This window comes from Diadema setosum, chromosome 9 (genome assembly GCF_964275005.1).
Source record: "Diadema setosum chromosome 9, eeDiaSeto1, whole genome shotgun sequence".
Lineage (NCBI taxonomy): Eukaryota > Metazoa > Echinodermata > Echinoidea > Diadematoida > Diadematidae > Diadema > Diadema setosum.
In genome coordinates, this window is record NC_092693.1 from 22,298,276 (window position 1) to 22,324,931 (window position 26,656).

The 26,656-nt window shown below is 39.3% G+C and overlaps 1 protein-coding gene across 1 annotated transcript; it reads left to right on the plus strand.

Moving 5' to 3' along the window:
* The first annotated feature begins 560 nt into the window (after positions 1-560).
* Positions 561-25,862, plus strand: LOC140233451 (NEDD8-activating enzyme E1 regulatory subunit-like). The gene is made up of 14 exons (XM_072313568.1): positions 561-628; positions 9,981-10,145; positions 11,154-11,256; positions 12,339-12,418; positions 13,774-13,883; positions 14,380-14,489; positions 15,494-15,556; positions 17,289-17,504; positions 18,363-18,496; positions 19,343-19,418; positions 20,252-20,378; positions 21,074-21,210; positions 23,676-23,746; positions 24,811-25,862. Exons 1-14 carry the CDS (start codon positions 567-569, stop codon positions 24,968-24,970), a joined length of 1,614 nt encoding a protein of 537 aa, XP_072169669.1. The 5' UTR covers positions 561-566; the 3' UTR covers positions 24,971-25,862.
* Positions 25,863-26,656: the final 794 nt, after the last annotated feature.

The window sequence follows — 26,656 nt, forward strand, 5'->3', positions numbered from 1 at the left end:
GCAGAGTTTTCGTTTATGAATGTTAGTGATCACTTACCGTCCTAGAAACTCTAGAGTGACTGGGAGTGCCAAAGTCTTGATAACAAGGATGGTTAAGCAGTAAAAGACATCGATGAATACGAGGAGCTGCTCCTGTATAGGACCTAGTTGTGGCTAGTGTACAATTTTAGGTATCCAGATTTCGCGGCTCAGCAGAACATGACCGAAACCAACCTACAAAACATGTACTGTACCGTAAACCGTAAGTATGCTTCGCGCGCGCTTTATACAGGTCTGTACTAGTATTATGATACATGCCATCATCATGTTGCGCAACTCACCTTTTCAGCGCTGCGAGTACGCTCTCCGATTCGGAAGTAAGGCCGATGTCGCAGGCGCACGCGCGTACGCTCGCTCGGACTGTACTGGCCTTGGTGCACAGTGATGTGCGAGGAATCCCACGAGAATCCCTGCCTGTTGGAGTAGTCTACATTACACGCTAGCCTGGATTCCCGAAGCGCGATCGGTCGGTCAGTAGGGCGAGTATTGCACGGACGGACAACACACGGACCATTCACGACATTGCGATGGCAGCGCTCAGGGGAAGTCCAGTGATAGACAAAGCTAAAAAATACGACCGGCAACTTCGGTAAGTAGAATTCACCGTTCACTTGAGTGTCCATGCCATGCAAACCAAGGCATTAAAATTTGTAGTGCCTATTTAACAATATACACAAAGTTTGATAGGTTTGTCTTTTTTTAGTTTAGTTTTTTTTTTTTTTTAAGAGTGAGAGTCGAGTCCTAACCTTATGAAGGTAAGATCATCTCAGTCCCATGTATGCATTTCGATGTCCTGCATGTAACACATTGTAAATAAGTGATAAAAACAATCACAAAATTTACATGTAAATTTAGATTCTATGTCTAACGTTAGCTTCTTCTAAGTATAATCTGTATGAACTGGTGAGCACTGGCGCTTGGGGTATGCTTGAAAATTAACCCTGCCAAATACTCTGCAGAGTGACACAGCGCAGCGCGAGCGTGGTGCGCGCCAGGCCATGCCATGGCCAAATATAGATTAGAATCTATCTTTTAATGTTAGTATCTAACGTTAGAACCCCTAGCTTTAGACAAGTTAAGTACAAGTAGAAAATCTAGACCCACTAGGGTCTTAGAGAAACAGTGAAATATGCCCTGTTTTGTGTTTTAAGCAAATGATCTATTATGTTCCCGTTTCGCGGGCTTGTGCGAGAATATGTGTTTAAATTACTACTTTTGGATTTCGTTTCCTTGGTTTAGAGGGTTACAATGTAAAATTTGATATTAGTTTGCACAATGGTGGTGATACTGCATTTTGTCTTTAAGTAGTGTAAGGTTGACGTTATTGTGTATAGTAAGGGTACTAGGTCTCGCGCAGGGACCTAATGATCGCGCATAGCGTAACTGCGTATAGCAAGCGATATTACGCGTAGGACTAAGCGCAAAATTTGCCGATACGCCCATGGAATAAACATACCTGACTTACCGCTCAACATGAGAAGGAAGCAGGTAAGAAATTTTGATTTCCAACAAATTTTCCACTAAATTTCCAATTTTTTACCTTGTACAAACCTAAACCTACCTTCCCTTAAAATCTGTTCTAACGATGTTGTAGCCTAGACGTGTCGTCTCGCTTGTCTCGTTCGTAGTCGATAGAATTCATAATTTGTTCGATCGATCGTTTACCACGTGACGTCATCATACACAAGAACAATGTATGCTGCCAGCTACGCTGAAATACTGTTAATAAATGTTGTTTTAAGTCAAATTTTAACACAACGATTATAATATTACAAAGAAATAAATATTTCAGTCTATCGAAGTTGAAGTGTGATTTCAATTTGAATTTGCTTGTGATTTCTTGCGCTAACTTGTGATATATTTGTGACAGGGGAGGGCCATAATGATACTGAAGAAAACAATTAGATGAGAGTGTGACAAATGGGTGACGAAAATGAGAGGGTGACGAATGGGTAAGCACACACACAAACACACACACACACACACACACACACACACAAATATGTTCATATTTCACTTTTTTCCATTTTATATTATGTGTATATTATTGGTTAAAGTGATTAGAAATATTGTCAGAAAACTTTATAAATGAAAATTTTTAACGATTATGAAAATATCAATGATTAAAATAATGATAATAAGAATGATAAAATGATGATGGTGGTGGAAGTGATAATAATAATAATGAAAATGATAATGATGATGATGATTATGATGATCGATGATGGTGGTGATAATAGTAATAATGATAATAATAATAACAATAATAATGATAATAATAATAATAATAATAATAATAATAATAATAACAACACATATAATAATAATAACAATAATATACACAAGTTAGGTAAAACTGCTGTTGCTTAACAGGGACAAATTTAATATCAAGTGAAAAAATATTCTACGAAAGCCGGAGCACGTTACAGCCGCAGAGGGGCAGACACTTTCACACATGAAACTATAGAGGGCAGCTGCGCGATCTTTACATACCCCTAGAAATTGAACGCATAAAAAAAAGTCCGACATACAAACGGCGACAGCGCACTACTCCGTCATCGTATCATCAGGAGATTCTGGGAGGTGATTTTTCTGCATTTTCGTGATATTCATTGAGAAAGTCAGGTACGATTATGGAATAACTTCTATTATAAGAGCATTTCAAATTTTCGTGCGCAATATCTAGACCCCTCAACCATACAATATTTGTGTAAAAAGCAGTTTGTCCTTGTATGATGTTTTGTTTTGTTTCTGTGAACATTTCTGTTTCTATGATATGAAATGGTATGAAATTCGAATAAAGAATTGTCAAAAAAAAAAAAAAGGCCATTGCCGAAAAATGGCAAAGTCCAACATTTGGAGAAGAGTATTTGCCTTCTTGGAATGTGCCCAGATTGAGATAGGCTCATTCAATAGAAATCGAAAAATGTTCTACGTTCTTCAAAAGAACTCTCGTTGCAAAGTAAAAAACCACAAAATCTTGCCTTGTGCCTTGGAACTTCAAAAATATGCTTTTAATCAGTAAAAACTGACCCCAAAATTTGATTACAATATATACAAGAAATTACGTGTTGATGTTTTGACCACAAACCACTGCCGATATCACGTGATGACTGTGATCGAACCTTGTGGCATCCGTATTTTTAAATGTGCACTCTGAAGTCTACGTCGTCTGCTACAGGCGCGCCGGAAGCAGTTTTGGATTGGGGGGGGGGGGGGGGGGGGCAAACATTGGAGGGGGCTCAAGATTAGACCATGCATATGTTACACAATATACACATACACACACACACGCGCGCGCACACGCACACACACATCTATTATATACAGTGTGTGTATATATATATATATATATATGTAAAGTGGCGTACGGTGGGTCGAAACATGGGGGAAACCATAAAGTAATTTTGACGGTCTGTATGCTTGTGTGTGTGTGCGTGAGCAATAATGGGACTACAATACATTACGGAATGTGATACATTCAACAACGCAGTCATTGAGGAACATTGAAAGTTTTCCTTACATGGATTATGGAATGACGGTGTGAAACGATCGACAAATTATAATATACGTACTGTGGTGAATGGCATAACAATAAAATGCGAGCGAGCGAAGCGAGCGAGCTTGAAAATTTTGATATTCTACAGTTCCAAAACTGGAGTTTTAATTGTAGCTATATATTTCGCTTTGGAAATAAATGGGGGCGCATCGGGCGCAACTGCTGGCAATTATTGGCAGCAACATTAGGAGAATGGCATAACGATTCAATGCGAGCGAGCGAAGCAAGCAAGCTTTAAAATTTTGACATTCTACAGTCCCAAAACTGGGGTTTGTAGCTATATCTTTCACTTTGGAAATTAATGGGGCGGCGCATCGGGCGCAACTGCTGGCAATTAGTGGCAGCAACATTAGGAGAATGGCATAACGATTCAATGCGAGCGAGCTTGAGAATTTTGACATTTTACAGTCCCAAAACTCCCATTTGTAGCTATATCTTTCGCTTTGGAAATTAAGGGGGGGGGGGGCATCGGGCGCAACTGCTGGCAATTACTGGCAGCAACGTTAGGAGAGTGGCATAACGATTCAATGCGAACGAGCGAAGCAAGCGAGCTTGAAAATTTTGACATTTTACAGTCCAAAAGCTGCCGTTTGTAGCCATATTTTTTCCCTTTTATTCATATATTATACATATTTATTTTATTTTCTTTGTTTATTCATTTATTTCTATTATTATTATTATATTTTTTTTTTGGGGGGGGGGGGCTTTTTGGGGGGGCAAAAATGCGTTTTGCCCCCCCACTTCCGGCGCCTATGGTCTGCTATGTTGCCGCTCAGTGCCTGCTAGTGGTGGGTGCGCGTCCACGGCACCAGGGAGTCCTGTTTCGCACAAGGCATGGCCTGAAGTACCGGTGGGCAGACTATGCTGTGCTCGTTTGTTTGCAGGGTGGCCTCGCGGCGTTTGGCGTCATGCGTATGTCAAAGTCAAATCGCTCATTACCGAAATGCGTGCATGTGTGTCAATGGCTACCCAAGGAGGTGGAAGGAATTTCTGAATGACTAGACTAAGTTAGGTGTTTTAGGATACGTCACGAATCATCACAATTTGCGCTGAAATTTCAGCTTTCCGAAGGCAACTGTCACCTTCGTTGGTAAGGCCAAAAAAAATGTTGTATTGGCGTAACATGAGATTTTCAAATAGGGTCGGGCGGGCGGATTTTTTATTTTTTTTTGCTACCTGTATTTTACGTGTAAAACTCATATTCAACAAAACCCCATTTGATAGAGAGGGTCTGCTGCAATCAAAGTTTGTTATATCACCGGTTTAAAAGCAATAAATATTAAAAGAGAATCATATTTTGGACATGGAAAAACACCCTGGCCCCCCACTCGAACCCATAGGAGACCGCATGCGTGTTCCCGTTTTCAACGTCTATCTACAGAAGATTTGTACCTAGAAATTTATGAAGGGGGTGGGGTGTTTTTTAGTCTTTTCCGTAGATAGGGGTGTCCATTGAAAATTCTTTCGTACTTTGGGGGAAGGGGGGGTCTGTTGAAAACTCTTCCATAGATAGAGGGTCAGAGCCCCCCCCCCCCAAAAAAAAAAAAAAAAAAATTCGACTGATCTCCAGAAGATTTTCCCTAGAAATTTATGAAAGGGGGGAAGGGGGGGGGGGGTTATTTTGTCAGTTTCTGTAGATAGGGGGGTCATTTTCTGAATGTTTTCCCAAGATGGGGGGGGGGGGTCTTTTGAAAATAGGGAACAAGTATAGGCGTCCACCCAAAATAGGGGGGTGGGGAGGGGGGTGAAATTCGCGAAGGTGGTTTTGGTTTAAAGGTACTAGCCCACATTTGCAAACCCACGAAAATCAAAACTGCATAAAACAGGTCCAATATGACTTCAAGTACAAGTTATAACAGTAACATACCTCACCTGTCGCTCTTTGTCTATACCATTCGATAAAAGAGAGAAAATCATCGTTTTAAAATCAATTTTCAAACCAGGTCAACCCGACCAAAAATCAAATTACAAGCGGGCTATAGCTACGTACATTGTACATGTAACACGTACGTGGACCGGAGCTAGCGAGCGTTATACGCATGCATACGGATTACGGTGCATTTTCATTTATTTTTATGAAAGTAATGGACTAATTGGAACGAAATTTTGCACAGGTGTTACTGCAATCATACCCAAACTCCATGCTAACTATGAGACCAATTGCTGCAGGTTTACAAATGTGGGCTAATACCTTTAAGCCACGGGGTGGTTTAAATTTGAGATGCGTTCATTGGACCACTTTTGAAACATGCGCTAAATCAAGCGCGTATTTTCAAAGTGGTCCAATGAACTCACCTCCAACTTAAACCACTCCATGGCTGTGAGAACCATGGTCTAAAATGAAAGCACCTTCGAGAATTCCACCCAATGTTGTGACAGGCATTTGTTATTTCAGAGTTTTTGTTACGACAAGGTTTTACTGTATTCACATGGAGAAATATAGAGTGAAATAAAACATCATAGAAACATTATTGTAGCCGTGTTTATTCTAGGAGTCCAATTTGTATATCAGTATGGTCAGGGGATCAAATATCGTGCGGGACCTAAATTTGTGCAGTTAAATTTAAAAGTCGCGCACAGTACTCTGAGGTGAAATATGACGTCACTTTAAATGCAAAGTCAATGGCTTGGGAAGAACAGAACTCGCCAATCTCGCTGGTGAAGCCATCAAGTTTTGTACTGGCGCGACCGGCACTTCTTCGCCTCCATCGTATTCGTAGTAGCAAACCATATACCGGTACCCCATATCCAACAGAATGGCACTCTGGTCGGACAGCAGGACATCTTTGAACGGACCTGTTTCTGCCTTCCCCACTTTGACAGCCGTCAGGACATACCGATCAGAATACGAACGAACAAATTCCTGGGCTAAATCACCCAGCGCCACAGACAAATCGATTCTCTGAATAATATTAAATAAAATCTTCGAATCGGACTTGCTGGTCACCGACACGCTGTACTGCGCGGCTGTCACAAATGTACACACAAGTAGTTATGTACATGTATCAAGGCTGTATGCATGGTTGTTTTAATGTGTATGTACACAGGTGGACCAGATTAATGGAGAACATTCTATATGATATAGATATAGTACATACAGGCTGACCAGATCAGTGGAGAATTTTCTACGTGGTATACAATGTAGCTACAGTGCATGTATGCATGTGACAGGAAATACATTAGACGTCTAGAGCTCACTCAATCTAGAATGATTTAACCCATTCCAGAATATTCTAGGAAGTGCTGGCTGAGTGAGGCACTGCCCTTGTAGCCCAATGTGATTGGTAGTTAATTTTGGCAATGATGTTATGCACATAGTTAGGCAGTGAGTCATCCAGGATTCCTGGAACTTGGACTTGCTAGTATGTTCAGGTATGTGGCCCCAGGTTGGAGAAAATTACAGAATGTACTAGAGAGGGGTGAATGGATAGTATATAAGCCTGAGAAATTCTGAGATAGGCAGAGTACCCAACACCTCTGCTCTGAGAGTTACGTCACTTCTGGCTCTGAAGCGACTTGTTATAGTCAGTCCTGTGTTACCTGCTGACCTGCTATACAAACTGTGTTTGTGGAGATAAGGCCTGGGAGACATTTTGCCTGCAGAGAATTAATTTGCCTACATTGGAGATAGACTCCATATTTTAGTGTCAACGGACATTGTTACGGCAAAGCTGTGATGGGCTGGATTCCTTGCTGGACATTATAAAGTGAATCATCATTCAACGCAACTGGACGTGGTCGTCATTTAAAACGTTTGGATTCTGCACGTTTTGCGGTGGACATATATCGTGGACTTTACCCTGGATTTATAACGTGGATTATTGCAACCAGCGCCTCTGGAGTTACGTCGGAGGAATCATTCGTTGGTGCGTCAAGGATCATTCATCTGTGCATCGAACATCGTAGCTAGACATTCTCAAAGGATTATTTGATTTCCAGGGATATTGCATATAATGCGTGTAAGTGATTCCACTACCGATTTATAATTGTTTTTATTGATCATTATTGTACTGATGTGAAAACTGATTACAAGTCTGTACCCAGAATATCACTGTTAATAAACCGCCTGAACATTAGTTGATTGTTTCTTTTGTGCGATCATTCTCAGAGTGATTTTGGTCGTAACAGCGGCCATTTTCCGACACGAGCTGTTGTTGTTGTTGGTGGTGTTTTTGATAATTCGCAAACCCGTATCGTGCCCTCTCTCTTTAAAAACGATGTATTTCCTTTTTTTTTTTTTTTTTTTGAAAAGTTCAGGGTCGGGCGGGTTACGCCAATACAACAATTTTTTTCTTTTTTTGGCCTAAGTGAAAATCGTGTATTCTCGATACATACCGAAAAATGCCTGTTTATACAAAGTGAAAACTAATATCCTTGTGTACCACATTCCCATTGACACATGCACTAAAAATTCGCAGCGATAGCACAACAATAGCTGGCATACAACATGTATGCCTATGGGCATACAGTGACGCACAGCGCACATTGAATTTCGATGCACATACACGGCAGCGGCAGCTAGTGCCATTGGCAGTGCCTAGCCCAGACAATGGAGCAGCAAACCATTCTTGGCATCTTGCTCAGCATGTGCATATATATGTCTAGTGCTAGTAGTAGTGCTGTCAACCAGTATTAAACACTAGAACAGCTACGAATATGTTGGGGTCGCTGGATGCTGACCAGCGCAGTTACATTAAAGCAATGTGTGTATTATTGCTGAACTACTGTATGGCCAGTCTACATACACAAAGTATACATGCAATTGCAACACGAAAACAAATGTCCCAATAATCGAAGGTAAAAATGTTTCCAAGGGAGTTAAAAGGCCTCTGTGTTGAGTTGAAGTTGAATTTGCTCACTCCTCTTTCTTCTTTCTGTCTCTTTTATTTTTCTCCGTAGAGTAATTGTGGCAGTATGCGGCCATGAGCCCATTCATGGCAGTTACAACATATTATACAAATAATTTATAAGTTATGAATGCATTGGGCATGAATATCGCATGAAGCGCGAGATAAGCCACTGGTCTATTCAACAAGGCGCGTAGCGCCGCGTTGAATAGACCAGTGGCGAATCTCGCGCTGAGTGCGATATTACGTGCCTCAATGCATGAACAAAATCTTAAATTATTTGTTTTATACAACACCTTGTCCATAATCACACTACTAAATCAATGACCAGCAACTCGGGAAGCCCCTAAAATAAATGTAACAATTAGGCTGAGAATTCTAAACCACTCAGTGAGTGTATTCAAACACTCGCCATGATTCGACCGCACAGGAATCACAGCAAACTCTGCAGGGTCTATACCCAGTCTACACTGCAGTTAGATCGAGAACGTTCTAACATTAGGCCTAGGATGATCTGAAATGTCAGTAGATCCCACGTTAAAGACTAACCCATTAGAGGTCTAGATCTAGACTATGTCTATTTCCGACTATCATTTTGTATAAAAACACAGAAAATTAATCATATTACGGTTTCTCAACTTGAAGTGAAAGCTTGATTTTGAGATCACTGTGGTCCATGTAGCAGCTATCAGATCCAAGTCATAAGTAAAAATACGGCCGCAGTACTATACACATGCAATACATGCAGCTAATGGTACGGTACGTAAGACAGCTGCGCGCACAGGTATACATGCAGTACGCCCGGCAGTCGTGCCACGCTACGCCTGGCCTGTGAATGAACCAGCGCAGCCAGCACGTAGTTTGCTGGCGCTTTACACGTGGAGTCGAGCGGCCGTGCATTAGTACCTGCGGGAGTCGTGCATTAGTACCATGCCAGGGGCCTAATGCACGGCTTCCTCTGTCAAGGAGTTAGATAGGTATTTTCTATCGAATGTCATGTGACATGCTCTTGGCTAATCACAATGCGATCTCATTCTTAGGTGTTGTATAATCGGTAATATACCACTAAACAGCATGACACACTCCATATTATATATACCACACATACACTAGGACACTACAAATCTAAAAAAAAACAACCAATAATATAGTGACGGGGCAGTCGTTAACGGGCTGTATACGATTGCCCTGTCACTGTACAGGCATGCTAACCTGGAAACATTAAACTGCACATTACTTGAATATGAGACCATTCTTAAGCAAACAATTTTCATACAACAATAGATAATATACTCTTAAATGAATCCCACAAGGATTGTAACAATCATCCCCCAGCATTCCCACTGATCAGTTACTAGCCATCTCCTTTAGGCTAATGATGGCAATGTCACATTTAATAACCAAACTAAGAACTGTGGTTACTTAGATTTTCCTGGCCAAGAATTCATGTAGATATTTAGGACCCTACACTTTTTGACATGGCTGTTATGTTTATGTTGTCTTCTCCATCATTCATCTGTGCTCACCTGCTGCAGGCTGTGGGGAGACCATGGACAGGCAGCCCTGGAGTCTGCGCATGTCTGCCTGATCAATGCCACCGCCACTGGGACTGAGACCTTGAAGAACTTGATCCTGCCAGGTGTGGGCTCTTTCACCATAGTGGATGGTAGCAAGGTCAGAGGCGAAGATGTCGGCAACAAGTGAGTGTACTTGTCAGATGGACTGCAGCTATGATTTTCCCTTTTATTTGAATGATGCAATACATTTGGTACCCTGGGTTACCCAAAAATCGTAAAAATAATTTTTAGTATCATTATGCACAAAAGTGTTTTTTTGTTTGTGATTATGCAACATAATCGGCATTGGGATCGTTATCGCCGCGCGAATTTATGACAGCGCTGATGATGAGAAAAAAGTCGCCATGACAACATTGCACAACTGTATGATAATGGACACGAGATGGCGCTACACAACGCCGTTCCCCGGGTTACGACGGTACCCCGGGATAAGGCTTGCTGAATCAAATTCTCCCTGCATTGTACTCCTGTTGTAATATGCGAAATGGAAAAATTGAAGTGGACTTTGCAACAGATCTGATTTTTCATTTAAAAAGAGATGAACAGTGCCAGTCAAGTGGGAAATTAAAGCATGGAAAACAGATTTGTTTGTTTGTGTGTGTGTGTGTGTGTGTGTGTTTTGAGAGAGGGGATTGGCTAGATTTGGTTTATTAATATAACTCCACAAACTTTTCAGATCAATGACTGGAATGGTAATGATCATATCAGATGTGACAGAAATAAGGACATCAGTTATGTCATGCTGATGTACAGTGATACACTTTGCAGGTCCTGACCTTTTCCACCTTGTGTAGTTGAAATTCTCCCTCTTGTAGATGTGACCGCAATGACCGATAAAAACAGCGCCAGAAATCTTGACTCATTCCTATATTCAAGTACACAGACATCACTGTATGGGACATCGTGTAGTGAGTGAGATTACTCTTTGTTTACAATAGATATTATGTCAGTTCTTTGGTTACCAAAAGTTTTATCTCACAGATTTCTTCAAGACCATTAGCTTTGGTAGATCTACAGTGTATTGTCTCCTTCAGGATATTCATGAACTATAACAAGGAGATATTACAGTATGTATTCTGGTCATACTTGAGAATCGTTCACAAAGTTCTTATTTAATTTGGTCCTCTCTAGCTTCTTCCTCACGAAGGACAGCATTGGACAAGCCAGGGCCCAAGTAGCAGCAGAACTTCTTCAGGAGCTAAACAGTGATGTCAGGGGAGACTTTGTTGAAGAGGTAGGGTTCTGTTTTTCCACCATATTGTCTTGTGTTCTACCTCTTCCATGTTGGTATAGTATAGATAATGTGCCATACTCTGTGTTGTGACATTTTCACATTGTAAAATGCATTGAGAACAGCAGAAAGCTGCCATAAAGCTATTTTGCTATTGGTTGTAAGAACTTGGAATTTTCTGATAATTCTTTGAAAGCTTTGAAAGTAGACAATACAAGGCTCAGGAGATTCTAATACAAACCACCGGGGTTCCGTTTTATGAAAGTCTTCTGCGAGACTTCTTGCGCATAAGACACACTTACGAGAGACTTCATGGAATGGATTTGAAAGTCTCATGTAGCTACATATGAGCAACTTTGGCCATTCTGAGGTTTATGTAAAGATTTTTTATGTAATAACTTCTCGAAACGGACCCCATGGCTCACATTTCTTTTGTTGTTATTTTTGTTTGTTTTTTGTTTTTAAATGCTTTGTTTTTGATGTGGTGTGGGTCTGCTGCTGACCCAGAAATTTATTTCTTATGACAATTACTGATGACAGAATTTGGAACGGGAAGAACTACACACCAGCTAAAGCCTATGATGTCTCTTGCCCTTTTCCTTGTTTCTCTGTCTAATTTGAGAGTGTTTAAAAGGTAAACTCTTGAGTGACATTGCTGCAAACATTTTGCTGTGAAACTATTAGGGAACATATTGCAGTGGCTTTATAGGAGTTGAGCCTATGTACCTATATCTCATGATGTGGAGATAACATGTGCAAAATTCCAGGTAGGGCTTGTTTGCCATGCCTGATAAGGTTTTCATGACAGGTGTGTCATATTCAGACTGATAAAACTTGGAGTGCTATAGGGCTGGCTAGATGCAGCAGCCAGCTGTATTGGGCTACATCAATTTTGAGATGGATGTCTCGGAAAAGCCCAAGGGAAATATATTTGGATCATGAGCATGGCATGCATGTGTATATACTTCTACTTGGTAATGCTCCATATGGCTTAACAGGATTTGTAACACAACTGTGACCAAAATACTCAGATGACATACTAATTGTGAGTGTACTTGTGTTGAATTCATGCATTCATTTTTCAGTCTGTTGAGCAGCTGCTGGAGAACAATCCTCGTTTCTTCCAGACTTTCAGTGTGGTTGTTGCTACTGATCTCCCAGAAAGGTACTGTGAATAAATGACCTGTGCATAAGACTAAGCAATGCAGATTCTGATGTGATTATATCATGTGGGACTTATAAATAGTTCTGTTGAAAGTTACAGGATGCCAAGTTCTGTGTTGTACCTCCTGCACAAGATGCACTATGCACTATTTCTTAACTCGGTTCTACCTCACCAGTCTTTGCCATGTGATTGTAAATGATGTATTTACTTATGAATGTATATTTGTGTGTCTGACATTTTATGCAAATTAAAATTTTTCCTTATTTTATTCATGTATTTATTTATTTCCATAGAAAAAGCTATAAGTTAGGAGCTCTTTAGTGCTCTTTGAAGAAGTTTTTTTTATGACTGTAGTAATTTTGTGGTAATGAGATACTTATGTGTAAAAGTTTTACTCTGTAAAAATAAACTGACATATATTTATGAAGAAAAAATTGTGCCATTTATCCAATTTGTAATGTGTGATCAATTTCTTATGTTATGTTCTTTGCATTTTTTAAATGAATTTTGCTACCTCAATGACTCCTCTGTGGATCATATAGATCCATGCTTCTCAACCTTTTTTAACCCGAGGCCCACTTTGGCTCCTATAAATTTTTTTCAAGGCTGACATCATGGCCCACCTGAGAGAGCTTCACTGCCCACCAGTTGAGAAGAGTGGATATAGACAGTCCAAGAAGTGCAAAATTTGTGTGGTCTTTATGCAAGGAACTGACATCAAATCATGCCTGTCCAGTCAGAGCAAATTTGCCATGCTCTGGATTCTTTCTTGGGGAACTCTATGTTCTCAGTCACTGCACACTACAAAAACTTTGGCCCGAATCCACGAAGGTGGTATAATTGAAACCATGGTTTAAACCAGGGACAATTTGTATGGAGCACCAAGTGTCGCATGGCCTATTTCATTACGAAATCAGTCATTTCGTTGACGAAATGATCATTTCGTAATGAAATGACAACATTTCGTCAATGAAATGACAGATTTCATAACAAAATAGGCCATGCGACACTTGGCGCTCCATACAAATTGTCCCTGGTTTAAACCATGGTTTCAATTATACCACCTTCGTGAATTCGGGCCATGGAGTCTAAGAAACAATTTCTTCAAGATAGATCATTGCTGGTACCACACAGCAGCAATTTCAATGTCCAAATCTGATTTGGTGCTGCCTGGATGTTATGATACAGTGGTAACTACAGCTATTACACATTGCAATTTTGTTTTCAAATGCTAAATGAAATGGGGGGGGGGGGGAGGGCAAGGTCATATCTGACCTGGTTGAGCCATAAAGTTCCAGAAGAATGCTTTAAAAGAGGGTAATTTCACATACTGTGGTATGCATTTTAATCCAAAGGACATTGTTGGACTTGGCTGGCGTGCTATGGAATGAGGGGATCCCTCTACTGGTTTGCCGTTGCTATGGTTTCATCGGCTACATGCGTCTTGCTGTCAAAGAGCATACCGGTAAATACTGTTATACTGTAATACAATATGTGTGCGTGGTTGCGTACATATATCAATATGCATTGTCGGATGGTTTGACAAATCAACAGAACAAGCAGCAGCATACATTCATGACATTGTTTTATCTATCAGCCGTTGATCCCACTTGTCTACAGTTTTGTAGGATAGTTTTAAGCAAAGCTGTGCACAGAGAGCAGGAAGTACCATGCCCATGATTTGAAAGGCCACAATTTTACTCTGTGTTATTCTTGAAAACAAAAGGCCTCACCTATTCATTTTATTAATAAGTTGGTAAGTTCTAACTCTCATCTTATGAATATTATCATATGAAATCAATAGGCGATGTCTCATATTCTACTAGTAATGGAAGTAGGACCAAACTTTTCATCTGATCTCCCATTTCGAAAACTCACAGAAAAATGCATTTGCCTTGCTGATGTTTGGTACCTTCTGTTCTTTCTCCTACTGTTTGTCATATTGCCACTCAAATGTCCAGTTGTGGAATCCCACCCAGACAGCACCCACGATGACCTAAGGCTTGACCGTCCATTCCCAAGCCTAGTTGAGTTTGCAGACACCTTTGATCTCAGTGCAATGTCAAAGCAGGTAAGACTGCCACATAACCACTTGCCACCCTTGCCACCCAAACAGTTAAAATTGCCACCCATGCAGGGCAGCTTCCCCATAACATTTACTTTTCCCCCAAGTGAGGACAGTTCAATCTGAATCTGAACTGAGACAATCATCATGTAGTTGGATGAAATATCACCATAAAAATTGAATATGCAGTATATCCAGGCAGATGTAAAACCCCTTCAAGCAAATGATATTGTCCCACACAGTTGCTGTTATTTCCAAATTGGTAAAATACCCACCAAATATTCCTTATTTGATTAACAGGTCCAGGATCTTGCCCACCCCATTCCATTCAAATTGATTGATTCTTAGAGATGTCATCCCCACGTGCAAAGCACTAGGATTGTTTTCACAGGAAATATACAATGTCTGTAGCATCATGATAATGGAAGAAATGTCACATCAATTCAAATTGTATTACTATTGTACAGTCAGCTCCCAGGATTTAATTCTTTTCAATGTGGACTGCTTGTACTCTTTGAGATGACACTGAAGGAGATCTGTAAGACCTTTCCGTTCCAGTCTCCAAATTAGGAGACAATTTTTATAAAGAATTGGAAAGGGTTACTATATGGTGTCATGTACATATGGAATATTAAGAAATGTAAAGAGTGCTTGCTGTTGTGTAACATGGAGCATGTACATTGTTGTTACTTCAATGTTGCTGTTGTATAAGCACTAGATTAGGGGTTCACTTGCAAGTTAGATTATGCATTCACACTTCACCTATTGATCATTTACAATGACTTCTCTCCGGAAAGCACCAAAGATGGAAATAAGTATTTATTGTGGCAAAATATGATTGTCTACAATGCCTGGAAATGTAAGAATAATTAAAGATTGCTATGCATAGGTGTAAACAATAATCAATTTGCAAAATTTATTGCCGGAAAGATTTATCTTGTTAGAATTTCACTATGAAGGCTTATTTGTTGTTCATCACTCAAAAGTATTGTATTTCATTGTTTTTGCAGGACCACATGCATACACCCTACCTGATTCTCCTGTATAAATTCTTGTCAAAGTGGAAAGAAGAGGTGAGTTCCACCTTTGTCAGGCAACACAAATCACTCAATCTTTTCGCCTTCCCACTAACATGTACCTATACATTTTAAAGACATTTTCCTGGGGAGGGAAAAGACCTCATAGTTTAAAGGTCGTGTTTACCTTTGGAAACAGTGATTGAAAAGATGTTCAAGATATGACATTTAATGCATATGTGTAGGTCTGTTGTACCACAAAACATCCTATAATATAAAATTTCTGCAATAAATCCCAAAATATCAATGAATATCTGTATTTTTCTCAATAAACCATAACTGTAGACAGTTTAGTCCTGAAACACTTTTTATTATAATTTGTAACTTTGTATATATATTTAACAATAATTAACATCAATTTTACCGATTCAAATTTTTACAGTGGTTGTATTTTATCCCTAACTCACATTTTAGAACTATTTCAAAGCACTAATGCTGGGTTTTTGTTTCATATGCAAATGGTAATAATGCCTTTAAAGGTAGGGGATACCTTTTACAGACCTCCCAAAATGCAGCAAAACATTAAATATGAACCTCAGGGGACTTGCTTAGGCCACTGCTTAGAAATTTGGAAGTCAACAGTTATCTAAAATTTGAATAATGCACAAAACTCAACTACTCAGTAGTTCTGTGTGTCAGCCACACTTAAGCCTTTTTGTTGCATTCTTCTGTATTTGTGATCTATAAACACAAATCTAAAAGTACAAGAGCTGATGTAATAACATATAGAGTGTGTGGCAAGAATGTATATAGAAATGTTTGTAAGTGTTGATGAACTTTCTTCACAAAATATACATGATGGACACACATGCAGTACATGAGTCTGCAAAGGTAGCCTAGTAATGTACTGGAATTTACGGTGAGCCCCGAAAACAGTTCAATTCAAAATCTAACGGTCAAAAAAATGTACTAAATGTTACCTTCCGCTTTCAATACTTTATGGGAGTTTCTAAAATGATACTCTCTTCAACATACACTGTATTTATACAACTCTTCATTTAAGGCGTGCAAATGGGATTCCCTACCTTTAAGGCATAATTATAGCAAACTGAAACACGTTGACCTTTGATATATTTCATGAAGGACAGCACAGTTTGCTTTTGTGTGCCGTGTGGGAAAGAAGTAGTGCCAAGAAAGTCTTTACTGATTCAAGCAGTATTTATATAAAGGTCTGATGAAATTCACCTGTGGATACCTTGATCCTAAGGTTTGCCAGGGAGTCTATATGCTTTTGTTGAAATTCAAGGTTTATCTTAAAGCAGGTTTTTACCACTGATTTTTTCTCCTTTGCCAGAATAAACAAATTTTTTAGTTGAAATTGTGTTATGTGTTTGTGTGTGTCTGTGTCTGTATGTGTGTGTAAGAAAGAGAGATAGAGAGTGCTTAGAACAATAGGCATGGACATTCATTGCACTCTTGTGACTGTGGTCAATATCACACTTCTAGACATGATATTCTAACACTTTCGTACTCTTTGTTGAAATTTCATGAAATTTTTTTGCTATTCTGAATGTTTGATTCTTACTTATTAGGCTTAACATGAGCATTGAATGGATTTCATTTGTTCATAGGTTAGTTACACATGAATTCTTAATTGTTAGATTTAACTTGCACATGGAGCCTGGAATGAACTTACACTTGGATTCCATGTGGCCAAAAGTGTGGAAGACAAAATCAGTGCATGATGTACCTACTCCGACACAATAACTCCTTTCTGTCCCCACTTCAGCACGGTGGAGAGATGCCAAAGAACTATCGGGAGAAGACGGCATTCAAGGAACTCCTCAGGGACGGAATCCGCAAGAATGAAGACGGCGTCCCCGAGGCAGAGGAGAACTTTGACGAAGCCATAAAAGCTGTGAACGCAACCCTGGTGGCTACCCGGGTCCCGAGTCAAGTTCGGGATATTTTCAACGATTCGTCCTGTTCCAATCTCAATGCTGAGGTGGGTTTACAGAGTTTGCCATCTCAGGCATTTCTTCTCATGTGGAGAGTACGTATCAATATGTATAAAAAGGTTTAAAAAAAGAAGAAAATTATCAACCAATATACATATTATGATCAATGCCCCCAATATCAGATGAAACTACTAGTAGCTTTATATTTATTTTTAATCTGTATATTTATTTTTTTTTGTGTGGTTTTTTTTTTGGTCCAGGAAAAGTGATTAGCAATTATTTTGTGTGTGTGTGTGTGTGTGTGTGTGTTTTTTTTTTCCTATTTATTGGGTACATGCCTAATGCTGTAAAGCACAGTTGAGTAAAACACTGTCCTCACTTTTGGACAGCAAGATTAATGTTTCAGCATGTTTATGTGCTCAGTCTTTGCATCTAAGGGAAAACACCCAAAGAGCATAAAACTGTTTGATGAAACAAAGGCAATGGCAAGGTTTGATTATAAAATGTTCTACAGAAATGCACAGATGAAGTACATAGGGCTGTGTGATGGAACAGAGGTAATATTCTCGACTATGTCCTGCTACTATTACAATCAAACAATTTACGGTACATATTAGGATATAGAGTGAGGTATGTCATGTACTTGTAATTGCATGATGATATTCTCTCTCAGATTTCCAAGAGATTTTAACTTTCTGTGACATTTTTACTACCTGGTACATCACGTTTTGTCAAATTGGTCAAGGGTAACATTGAAAGGTAATCAACATCACTACGATCATATGAGTGTTCATTTTGTAAAGTGGTGTAAAGATGAAGTGTTTTTATTCTAAGTTTGTAACATGTGCTTATGTTTCCGTCAATATCCAAATGTTATCCTCTGCTTCTTTCCCTGCCATGAAAAGAGTTCCAACTTCTGGATCCTGGCGCAGGCAGTAAAGCAGTTTGTGGAGAATGAGGGCAGTGGAGCCCTGCCACTCCGTGGCTCTATCCCGGACATGACAGCTGACTCAAAGAGATACATTCAGCTGCAAAATGTGTATGTAATATTTTGGTTATCACTGATCAACACCAGATACATTATAAGTGATGTAGTGCAGTGGCAAATTTTAGAAAAAAAAAAAAGCTCTAGGGAAATAAGAATTAAGTGTAGTAATGATGGCTGATGTAAAATTAGTATTGTGAGGTACGTTGATTCATTTTTGTTATTTCGTACCCATGTTAGCACATGTATGCAAATATTGTTTTTGATACCATTAAAGTGAAATGGCAAGACTTTATACTGTTATCACATATCAAATGACAGACAATAATATAATCCATGCATGCATCTTTGTGATTTCAAAGCTCTGCTATAACCTTAAAATGTATTGCTTTGATATCATACATGAATAAATATGAATCTAATTTATGACAAATAATTGCTGTGCTTTGTCAGCAGTGTCTTCAACAAGTTTGAACATTTTTTTTTTTTTTTTTTTTTACATCTGCCAGCCTGTAGAATCAAGAATATAGGACATATATGTAACATCGCTACCTGCTTATTGGATGTTTTCAAGTTTTGAGTATGCTGGACTACTGTAGTTCTGCTGTGATGTATGTGGATGGGGGCCATGCCATATAGCTAGACTTCAGTGTGTTCAAACCTGAGCAGCCCATGTTGTGCCAGGGGTAAAGCAAGCGCATGTGTACATCTCCACTGCTCAAACAGTTGCATTGGTTGCCCGTTGATGAGATACACATGTAATCACATTGAAATGTGTTTGTTGGTTTCCCTTGCTGACTGATTCTGCTTCAAAACCATTTTGTGCAAATATGAGTAATATTGTTTGCAGACAGAGTATTGATTCTATTTAATGAGCATCATGATGTGTTTGTTTGGCAGATATTTGGAACAAGCAAGGCAAGATGTGTCAGCTGTGTCCACCAGGGTGCAACAGATTCTAACCTCCCTTGGAAAGGTCAGTCTTGCCGACAGAGGCAAACTTCTGCTTGTGCACACAAAGCCTTGTGTGGTATCTTAGCTGCATGGACTCAACAAGTCACCAGAAAAACAGTCAGATACAGTGGTCTCCCATTATAACAGAGTCCTCAGGACCAGCAGTTTTCTTTCATTGTATTGAAATTTCGTCATAAGCGACCAAATAAATAATAAAAATACATAGAACTGATAATGTTGCGGCCTGAATTTTTATTTCGTTGTAACCGGAATTTCGTTATAACCATGTTCGTTATAACGGGAGTCCACTGTATTGCAACAATAGATAGGGCTTGTTTGGAAAATTTCTACCTGTTTGACCAAAATGCCTACCCGATTATCCATTGAAGATACACGAATTGGAAGTGTCTCTTCGCTTTGTATGTCAATTAAGCGGAGTACCTGATTGAGTGGTACCCGATTATGTGGAGACTGTTGTATTTGCTGCTGTTAATGCTATCTTTCATAACTAACAAATGACATGAAGCTGTCAAATATGTATGCAAATTGCAGAATGCATGGCATTCATGTGTTTGGTCACTTTCTGAATAGTAAAATGGTAATAAGAATATTTTGATGTGTAGCAACATATACAATAATTATGATTTTTCCATGTCTTTGGCATCATCTATACCATTGTTTACGTTACATTAGATTCCCTGTACTTTAAAAGCTTCAGTGTAACTTTGGCTGACAAGTCCATTAATTTCTTTTTGCAAGGGAAACAAAATACCCCAACAAACAGAACAGATCTTATCAAAATGAGAAAGCTTCTTTCAATTTTTCCATCAATCTTTCTTTTAATTACACACAAAGTCCCCTGACTGTGTGCCCGACTGGGAAGTGCGCATGTTCTGCAAGAACGCGTCGTTTCTCCGCGTGGTGCGATGCCGCCCACTGGAAGAGGAGCACATGGCCCAGAAGGCAAACGTCGGGGACATAGGTAAGAGTCCTCCCCACGACAGTCGGTACGAGGGATACACTATAAGTTCTTTGAGCTGACCTTGGCATGTCATTGATGTAGATGAGCATTGTGGAGACACAATGTGTACTGATACTAATATAGAATTTGTCCAGACCTGGATGTTTACTGTGATCACATGTTACCTTGTGGGCCTAGTTCAGCATTATCTTCTCTACTTTCTCTATTAAGTAAATGTTATGAAGGTTAAAGTAAATCAAGCACTAATAATTTGATACACAGGGGGGGGGGGGGGGGGGACTTATTGCCATGCCTGATAACATGAATTACATGACAGGATAGCTTTAACATTGATCTTGTGAAATGGACTTGTGAAATGGCCCATATTCACGAAGGTGCAAACCATGGTTTAAGCGCATTTCTTCTGCATAGATATGATTGACAGATTGCGTATGCCAACAGACGTCCAGTAGCGAACATGCATTGACACGCGCATGTCAAAGGTACGCCTATTTCAGGCTCATTTTAGACCATGGTCTAAATTTGTACCATTTTCTAGGTTTAAACCACCTTTGAGAATTCGGGCCAATCAGATAATGTCAGAATGCTATATGTTTGTTGATTTTGCCTTTATTTTCAACAGTAATGTAATGATAGTGTCACGTCATGCATGTGTGTCATTTCTATGTCTGTCACTGTCTCTCTCTCCCCCTTAGCTATGAACCTAGAAAACCCCGACAGTGAGATGTGCCTGTATGTGGCATTGAGGGCAGTAGACAGGTTCTTCAGGCAGTACAACCGCTATCCTGGCTGGTATGATGATCAGACAGAGGACGATTTTGGAAGGTTAAAGGTCAGTACATCGTGCAGGCTAAAGCCGATATCTCTTCATTTCCAATCCTTTGAAAAATTTTTTAAAGGATAAGTTCACCTTCATTAACATAAGGATTGAGAGAATGTAGCAATATTAGTAGAACACATCATTGAAAGTTTGAGGAAAATTGGACAATCCGTTCAAAAGTTATGAATTTTTGAAGTTTTTGTGCAGTCACTGCTGGATGAGAAGACTACTGCAGTGTATGATGTCACATGCGTACAACAATACAAGGAAAATATAAAGAGAATTTCACAAAATTGAAAATTGGACCTGTGCGCTATACAAGTAGCCACTGTTATTATTATTATTATTATTATTATTATTATTATTATTATTATTATTATTATTATTATTATTATTATTATTATTATTATTATTATTATTATTATTATTATTATTATTATTATTATTATTATTATTATTATTATTATTATTATTATTAGTATTATTATTATTATTATTATTATTATTATTATTATTATTGTTATTATTATTATTTGATGCATATGTGTAGGTCTGTTGTATCAAAAAACATCCTACCATATAAAATTTTTGCAATAAAGCCTAAAATATAAGGACATATCAGTATTTTTCTCAATAAACCATAACTGTAGATGGTTTAGTCTGGAAACATTTTTATTATAGCTACTGTTTACATTCTGTGTATTTAACAATACCTAGCATCGATCATACAAATTTCACATTTCTACAGTGGTTGTTTCTATCCCTAACTCACATCTAACAACTATTTTAAAGCACCAATGCTGTGCTTTTGTTTGATCTGCAAATGGTAAACTATGCCTTTAAGCAGTTGCTGTTAAAATGAAAATATGAAATGAATATCTAGTCTAAGGAACATTGGACTTTTCCTTCTCAGTTTGATATGCAGTGGTGATGATTAGTGCAGGCGCGGCGCTAGGGTGCAATTAACTCGCCAAAAGCTTATGACCTCGAAGCCTCAGTTGCAAAAAGTAGACGGCTTGTGTGCGTAAAACCGCTGGGGAAGTGTTGCAGGACAATCGCAATATCTCACCTCAAAGCCATCAAATGATTAAATCTATACAGCAAACTGAAGAAGAAACTATTCTCTAACTCGTAATGTTAGTTATTTGGGGTTTTATTGAGGATAAACGTGTGAAAATAATGTCGAAACTTAGCTTCCAAAACAGAAAATTTGGTCTCAAAACAAGTGTTATTTTCTCACATTTTCCTTCATTGCACAAAAATGAAACTTCGGTATATGACTTATGGTAGTATATCCATGCTGCTCTCCAAATATCTTTTCTGTATCATTTGGCGCACAGCTATGTCTGGAAAAGATCGAGATCACTGTCACTTGTGACCCACGTAAAATCCATGGCGCAAGGAATACGCAGTCCGATGTATTGGTTTTTGTGCTGCTTGAAACAGTTGAAGCACAAAGCAGGGTTCCTCTCTTGCCCACTCACCACCCTGCTGACCGAAAATCGACCTCTGTCGCATTGCGCCGAGCCTGACACCGCTGATTGGCTAAGCGTGCACTCACCAGTAGAAAACGCATGCGCAGGAGGATGATCTAGTTGTGCATGTCCAGTATCTTCTCTTAAAGTTGGTTGTCTTTTTGCTCTTATTTTTACCTAACTACTAATTGCACAAACACGAGACTTCGCAGGTAGTGAGTCTGGTGTATACAGACTAGTAATATGTTGATCAAATGCATATTCATGCAGGCGCAGACTTGTGTCGGGAAAAAATCGTAACCCTTTCCCACAGTCGACTCAAGCAGAAAAATACACATATCTCGAAAGATACATCAGCGTTTTCGCCCAAAAATCATATGAAGGATGATATATTCATATTTGATATATGTGTGAAGTTTCAAGGGATTTGGTGGTAAAATAAGGGAGATACGAGGAGGTGAACTTTCGAGATTTTTTGTCCTTCCCTCCGCACAGCGCTTCGATGACCGTTAAGAATTCAAAAGCTTTGGCCTCTTATCAGTGAGTTAATTGCACCGTAGCACCGGGGCTGAGTGGATGAGTCCTGTGACTGTTATGACCTTTTTGATTTAAGTAATGAAAATGCAAAAAAGCACTTGAAAGTTCTTGTGTACACCATGCACTGAATGCAAGTGGCAATTAGCAAAAATTTCATGCCGCCAAAAAGGCTCTTGGTTCCAATTCACAAAAATTTCATGCAGTGAATATTTCTGGTTTTACCATGTTCAAAAGTTAGGATTGGTGAGAGTTTGACAGGGAAGGGGGCAGAAAGAGAAAAGATGATGCAAAAATAAAAGTACAACAGTCCTGATGACAGTAGCAGTTAGTTTGTTATAATGCTTAGCTTTTTGATCTGACTTTTCACGTTGGATATTCTGTAGGGGATGTCCATCTGCTCCATTGTTATTTGGAGCCCGTTTGTATGTGTATGATCACATGTTGCCTGTTTTATTTTTGATCCAGGCATGTGCTAACAGCCTCCAACATGAGTGGAATGTCACGGCAAGCATCAAGGAAGATTACTTCAGAGAAATGTAAGTAATTCCCTATCACTGCAGCAAAGACGTCTGCAGGACATTTTGAAGTCAACCCTCCTATCACCCAAATGTTTGTTTGTGTGTTGTTGTTTTTTTAAACCTCTATTCACTGGAGAAAGGAGTCAATTTCACATTATCAGTGGATAGAAAAGTGCGGGGGGTGGGGGTAATGTATGGATGATATGAACCACCAACAGTCTGTCTGTCTGTCTATTTTTGATTCTCTCTCTCTTTCCACATACACACACACACGCACACACACAAGCATGCACACAGTCATGGATTTTTTTAATGTGCATAGAGACAGTCATGTATATTTTGCGATAGGTGCTTTATAAATACGGTCTATTATCATCATTATGCAAGGGCAGCATCAGGCAGTTCTTTGATTTTCAGAAGGGGCAGCCACAGGTGGTTTGGGTCCTCAAGGATCAGATGAATGTAATTCCTAGCATTTTGATTTATAATTGTTAAGTTTGTGAGGAAAAAGGTTCTTGCCAGTATTTATGAACTCTTGTAGACGCCAGGTATACAGGAAGTATAATCTTTCACAATATACAGCAAATATACAGCAAGTGTAATTTTTGCGAATCAGGAATTCCCAACAATTATGTGCGTGGGTATATTCGGGTTTGTGGAATACAGTTATAAACAGAGAAATGGATGCGGGCACGTAGCATTCATGTCAGATTCAGAAGTATACACGGGACTCGTCCTTAATGGGTTAAGAGTCAAGAGCTCATATCGTTCTACATGCCCATTGTTAGCCAATATGAAGTTACCTGGTAGGAGGCATGGTTGTGTTTTGATATAAGATGAAGGAGCAAGTTGTCATAACAACAGACACATTAGCTCATAAAGAAAAGACACAGCACCAAATCACAGAAGTATGATTTCTTGGACTTGATGGGTTAGGTTTTCCTCCCTCAAATCGTCATCTCCTACCCCTTATCACTTTCAATAATTGATCCATCAGTCTGTGCAATTTGTCATGATAGCAATAATTTTTCTTGCCCATCTTTCCTCTCTTATTTTTTTTTTCTTTCTCTTGTTCTGTGTAGATGTCGCTATGGAGCTGCAGAGCTCCACTCAGTGGCGGCGTTCATTGGAGGCGTGGCTGCTCAGGAAGTTATCAAACTCGTTACACACCAGTTCGTGCCATTCTGCAACACTTTCATATACAGTGGCATCAATGGTAGCTCAGCCACTTACCAACTCTAATCCAGCTGTGAGAACTCTGTTGCGGTGAAAATTCGGTGAAAATGTGTGTACTGTTGTCATGGTGACAGCGTGCATGTTTGTCACAAGAACACAGACGCATCACTCACAAACATTTGTGCTACCATGCAAAGTTCTGTCCTCATTCACGCTGAATTTTCGAAGGAGGATCTCGTCGCAGGTACTGGATTAATATGGTACAAAACATGCAGTCACAAAAGCAGCAGCCTGTGACATGGAGTTGAAGTAATCTGGAAATTAGTGGCGGAGGACGCCTCAAGGCGGAGGATGCCTCAGTTATGTGATATGATCTGACTGCATCTGCATTGAGAACTAAACAATGAAGGATTATTTACATATACATGTATCATGTTTTCCGTGAAAATTCTACTGCTGATGTCCCCCTATATCTCAAATTGCAAGTAAGGTCTGTGCGATTATAAACCGAGAGCACACTGCCATAATTGCATATTTCAGTCCATTGAGAGTGATTTTTTTTCAAGTGTTATTGGGGCTACCACCATAGGTAGGTGTCAAAACCATGTGAAAATTTCGATACTGACTGGAGAAAAATTCACCAGTCGCAAAATGAAAATTTTTGGTCGATGGTACGGACATGAGCCATGTGAAGCATCAGTGTGCTGTGGTGACATGTCACAAGGACCATGGCAAATGCTGCTGATCTATACTGTAAAACCAGAAACATTTGCGGTATGAAACTTTTGCAATTTGGGGCCACCGTTCTTTTTCGCAGCACGAAACTTTCAGGATTTGCCACTGGCATTCAGTGCATTATGCAGACGAGAACTTTCATGAATCTTGGCCCCTTGCAAAATTCACGAAAGTTTCATGTATGCGAAAATTTCTGGTTTTTCAGTATCTATGTCATAAAAAGAAAATAGTCTCATGACCTAAATCACCTCATTTCAAGTACATACACTGTGTCCGAAAGTGTTTCAATAAATATTTCATGCTTTGGATAAGATGTATCCATGCTGCTGAAATTTGTGAGAAATTTTACCAAACAAGACTGTACGTCACCTGCAAAATCGGCTATCGTAAAACTCAGAAACTCCATCCCCAAGCACCTCTTTCAAATGGAGAATTTCCCACCTTGACCCGCTAGCAAAATGGAGGTGCTGATTGCACAAACATGTGCACAATATTATATGCGCTATCACAAATGCAAAATGTGACATCACTTGTGGCCCTGGTCCAGCTCTAGGGTTATACAATAGATGCTCTGTGGTGTTGTCTTAGCTTTATTGTTGAGCATACATGACAAAACTGAAGTTGGATGAATGATGGCAAACCCCTCATGGTTTGGTCCAGGTGACTAGCAGTCGTTGGCAAACAGGCAACCAGGCACATTGTGTCATATGAAGAAGATGATTGTATAGAAGTCTTCACTAACAGGGTACAACTTACTGCAGTTATAGCTCTGATACAGTTGACTCTGCCGATGTCAATCATATGAGTCAAATTTATGCCAAAATCAAAGAAATTTCATGAGCCCAAGATATGATAGATGTGTATTAATTACATCATGTTGGTCAAATACTGTAGTTACCTACCAGTCCCAACTTTACATAAAGTTGACTGAAGTGCTGACAAATACCCATATAAAAAAACAACAACAATTGAATAAGCTCTCCAAAACTTGCTGTGAGAAAATATATAGCAGTCCTC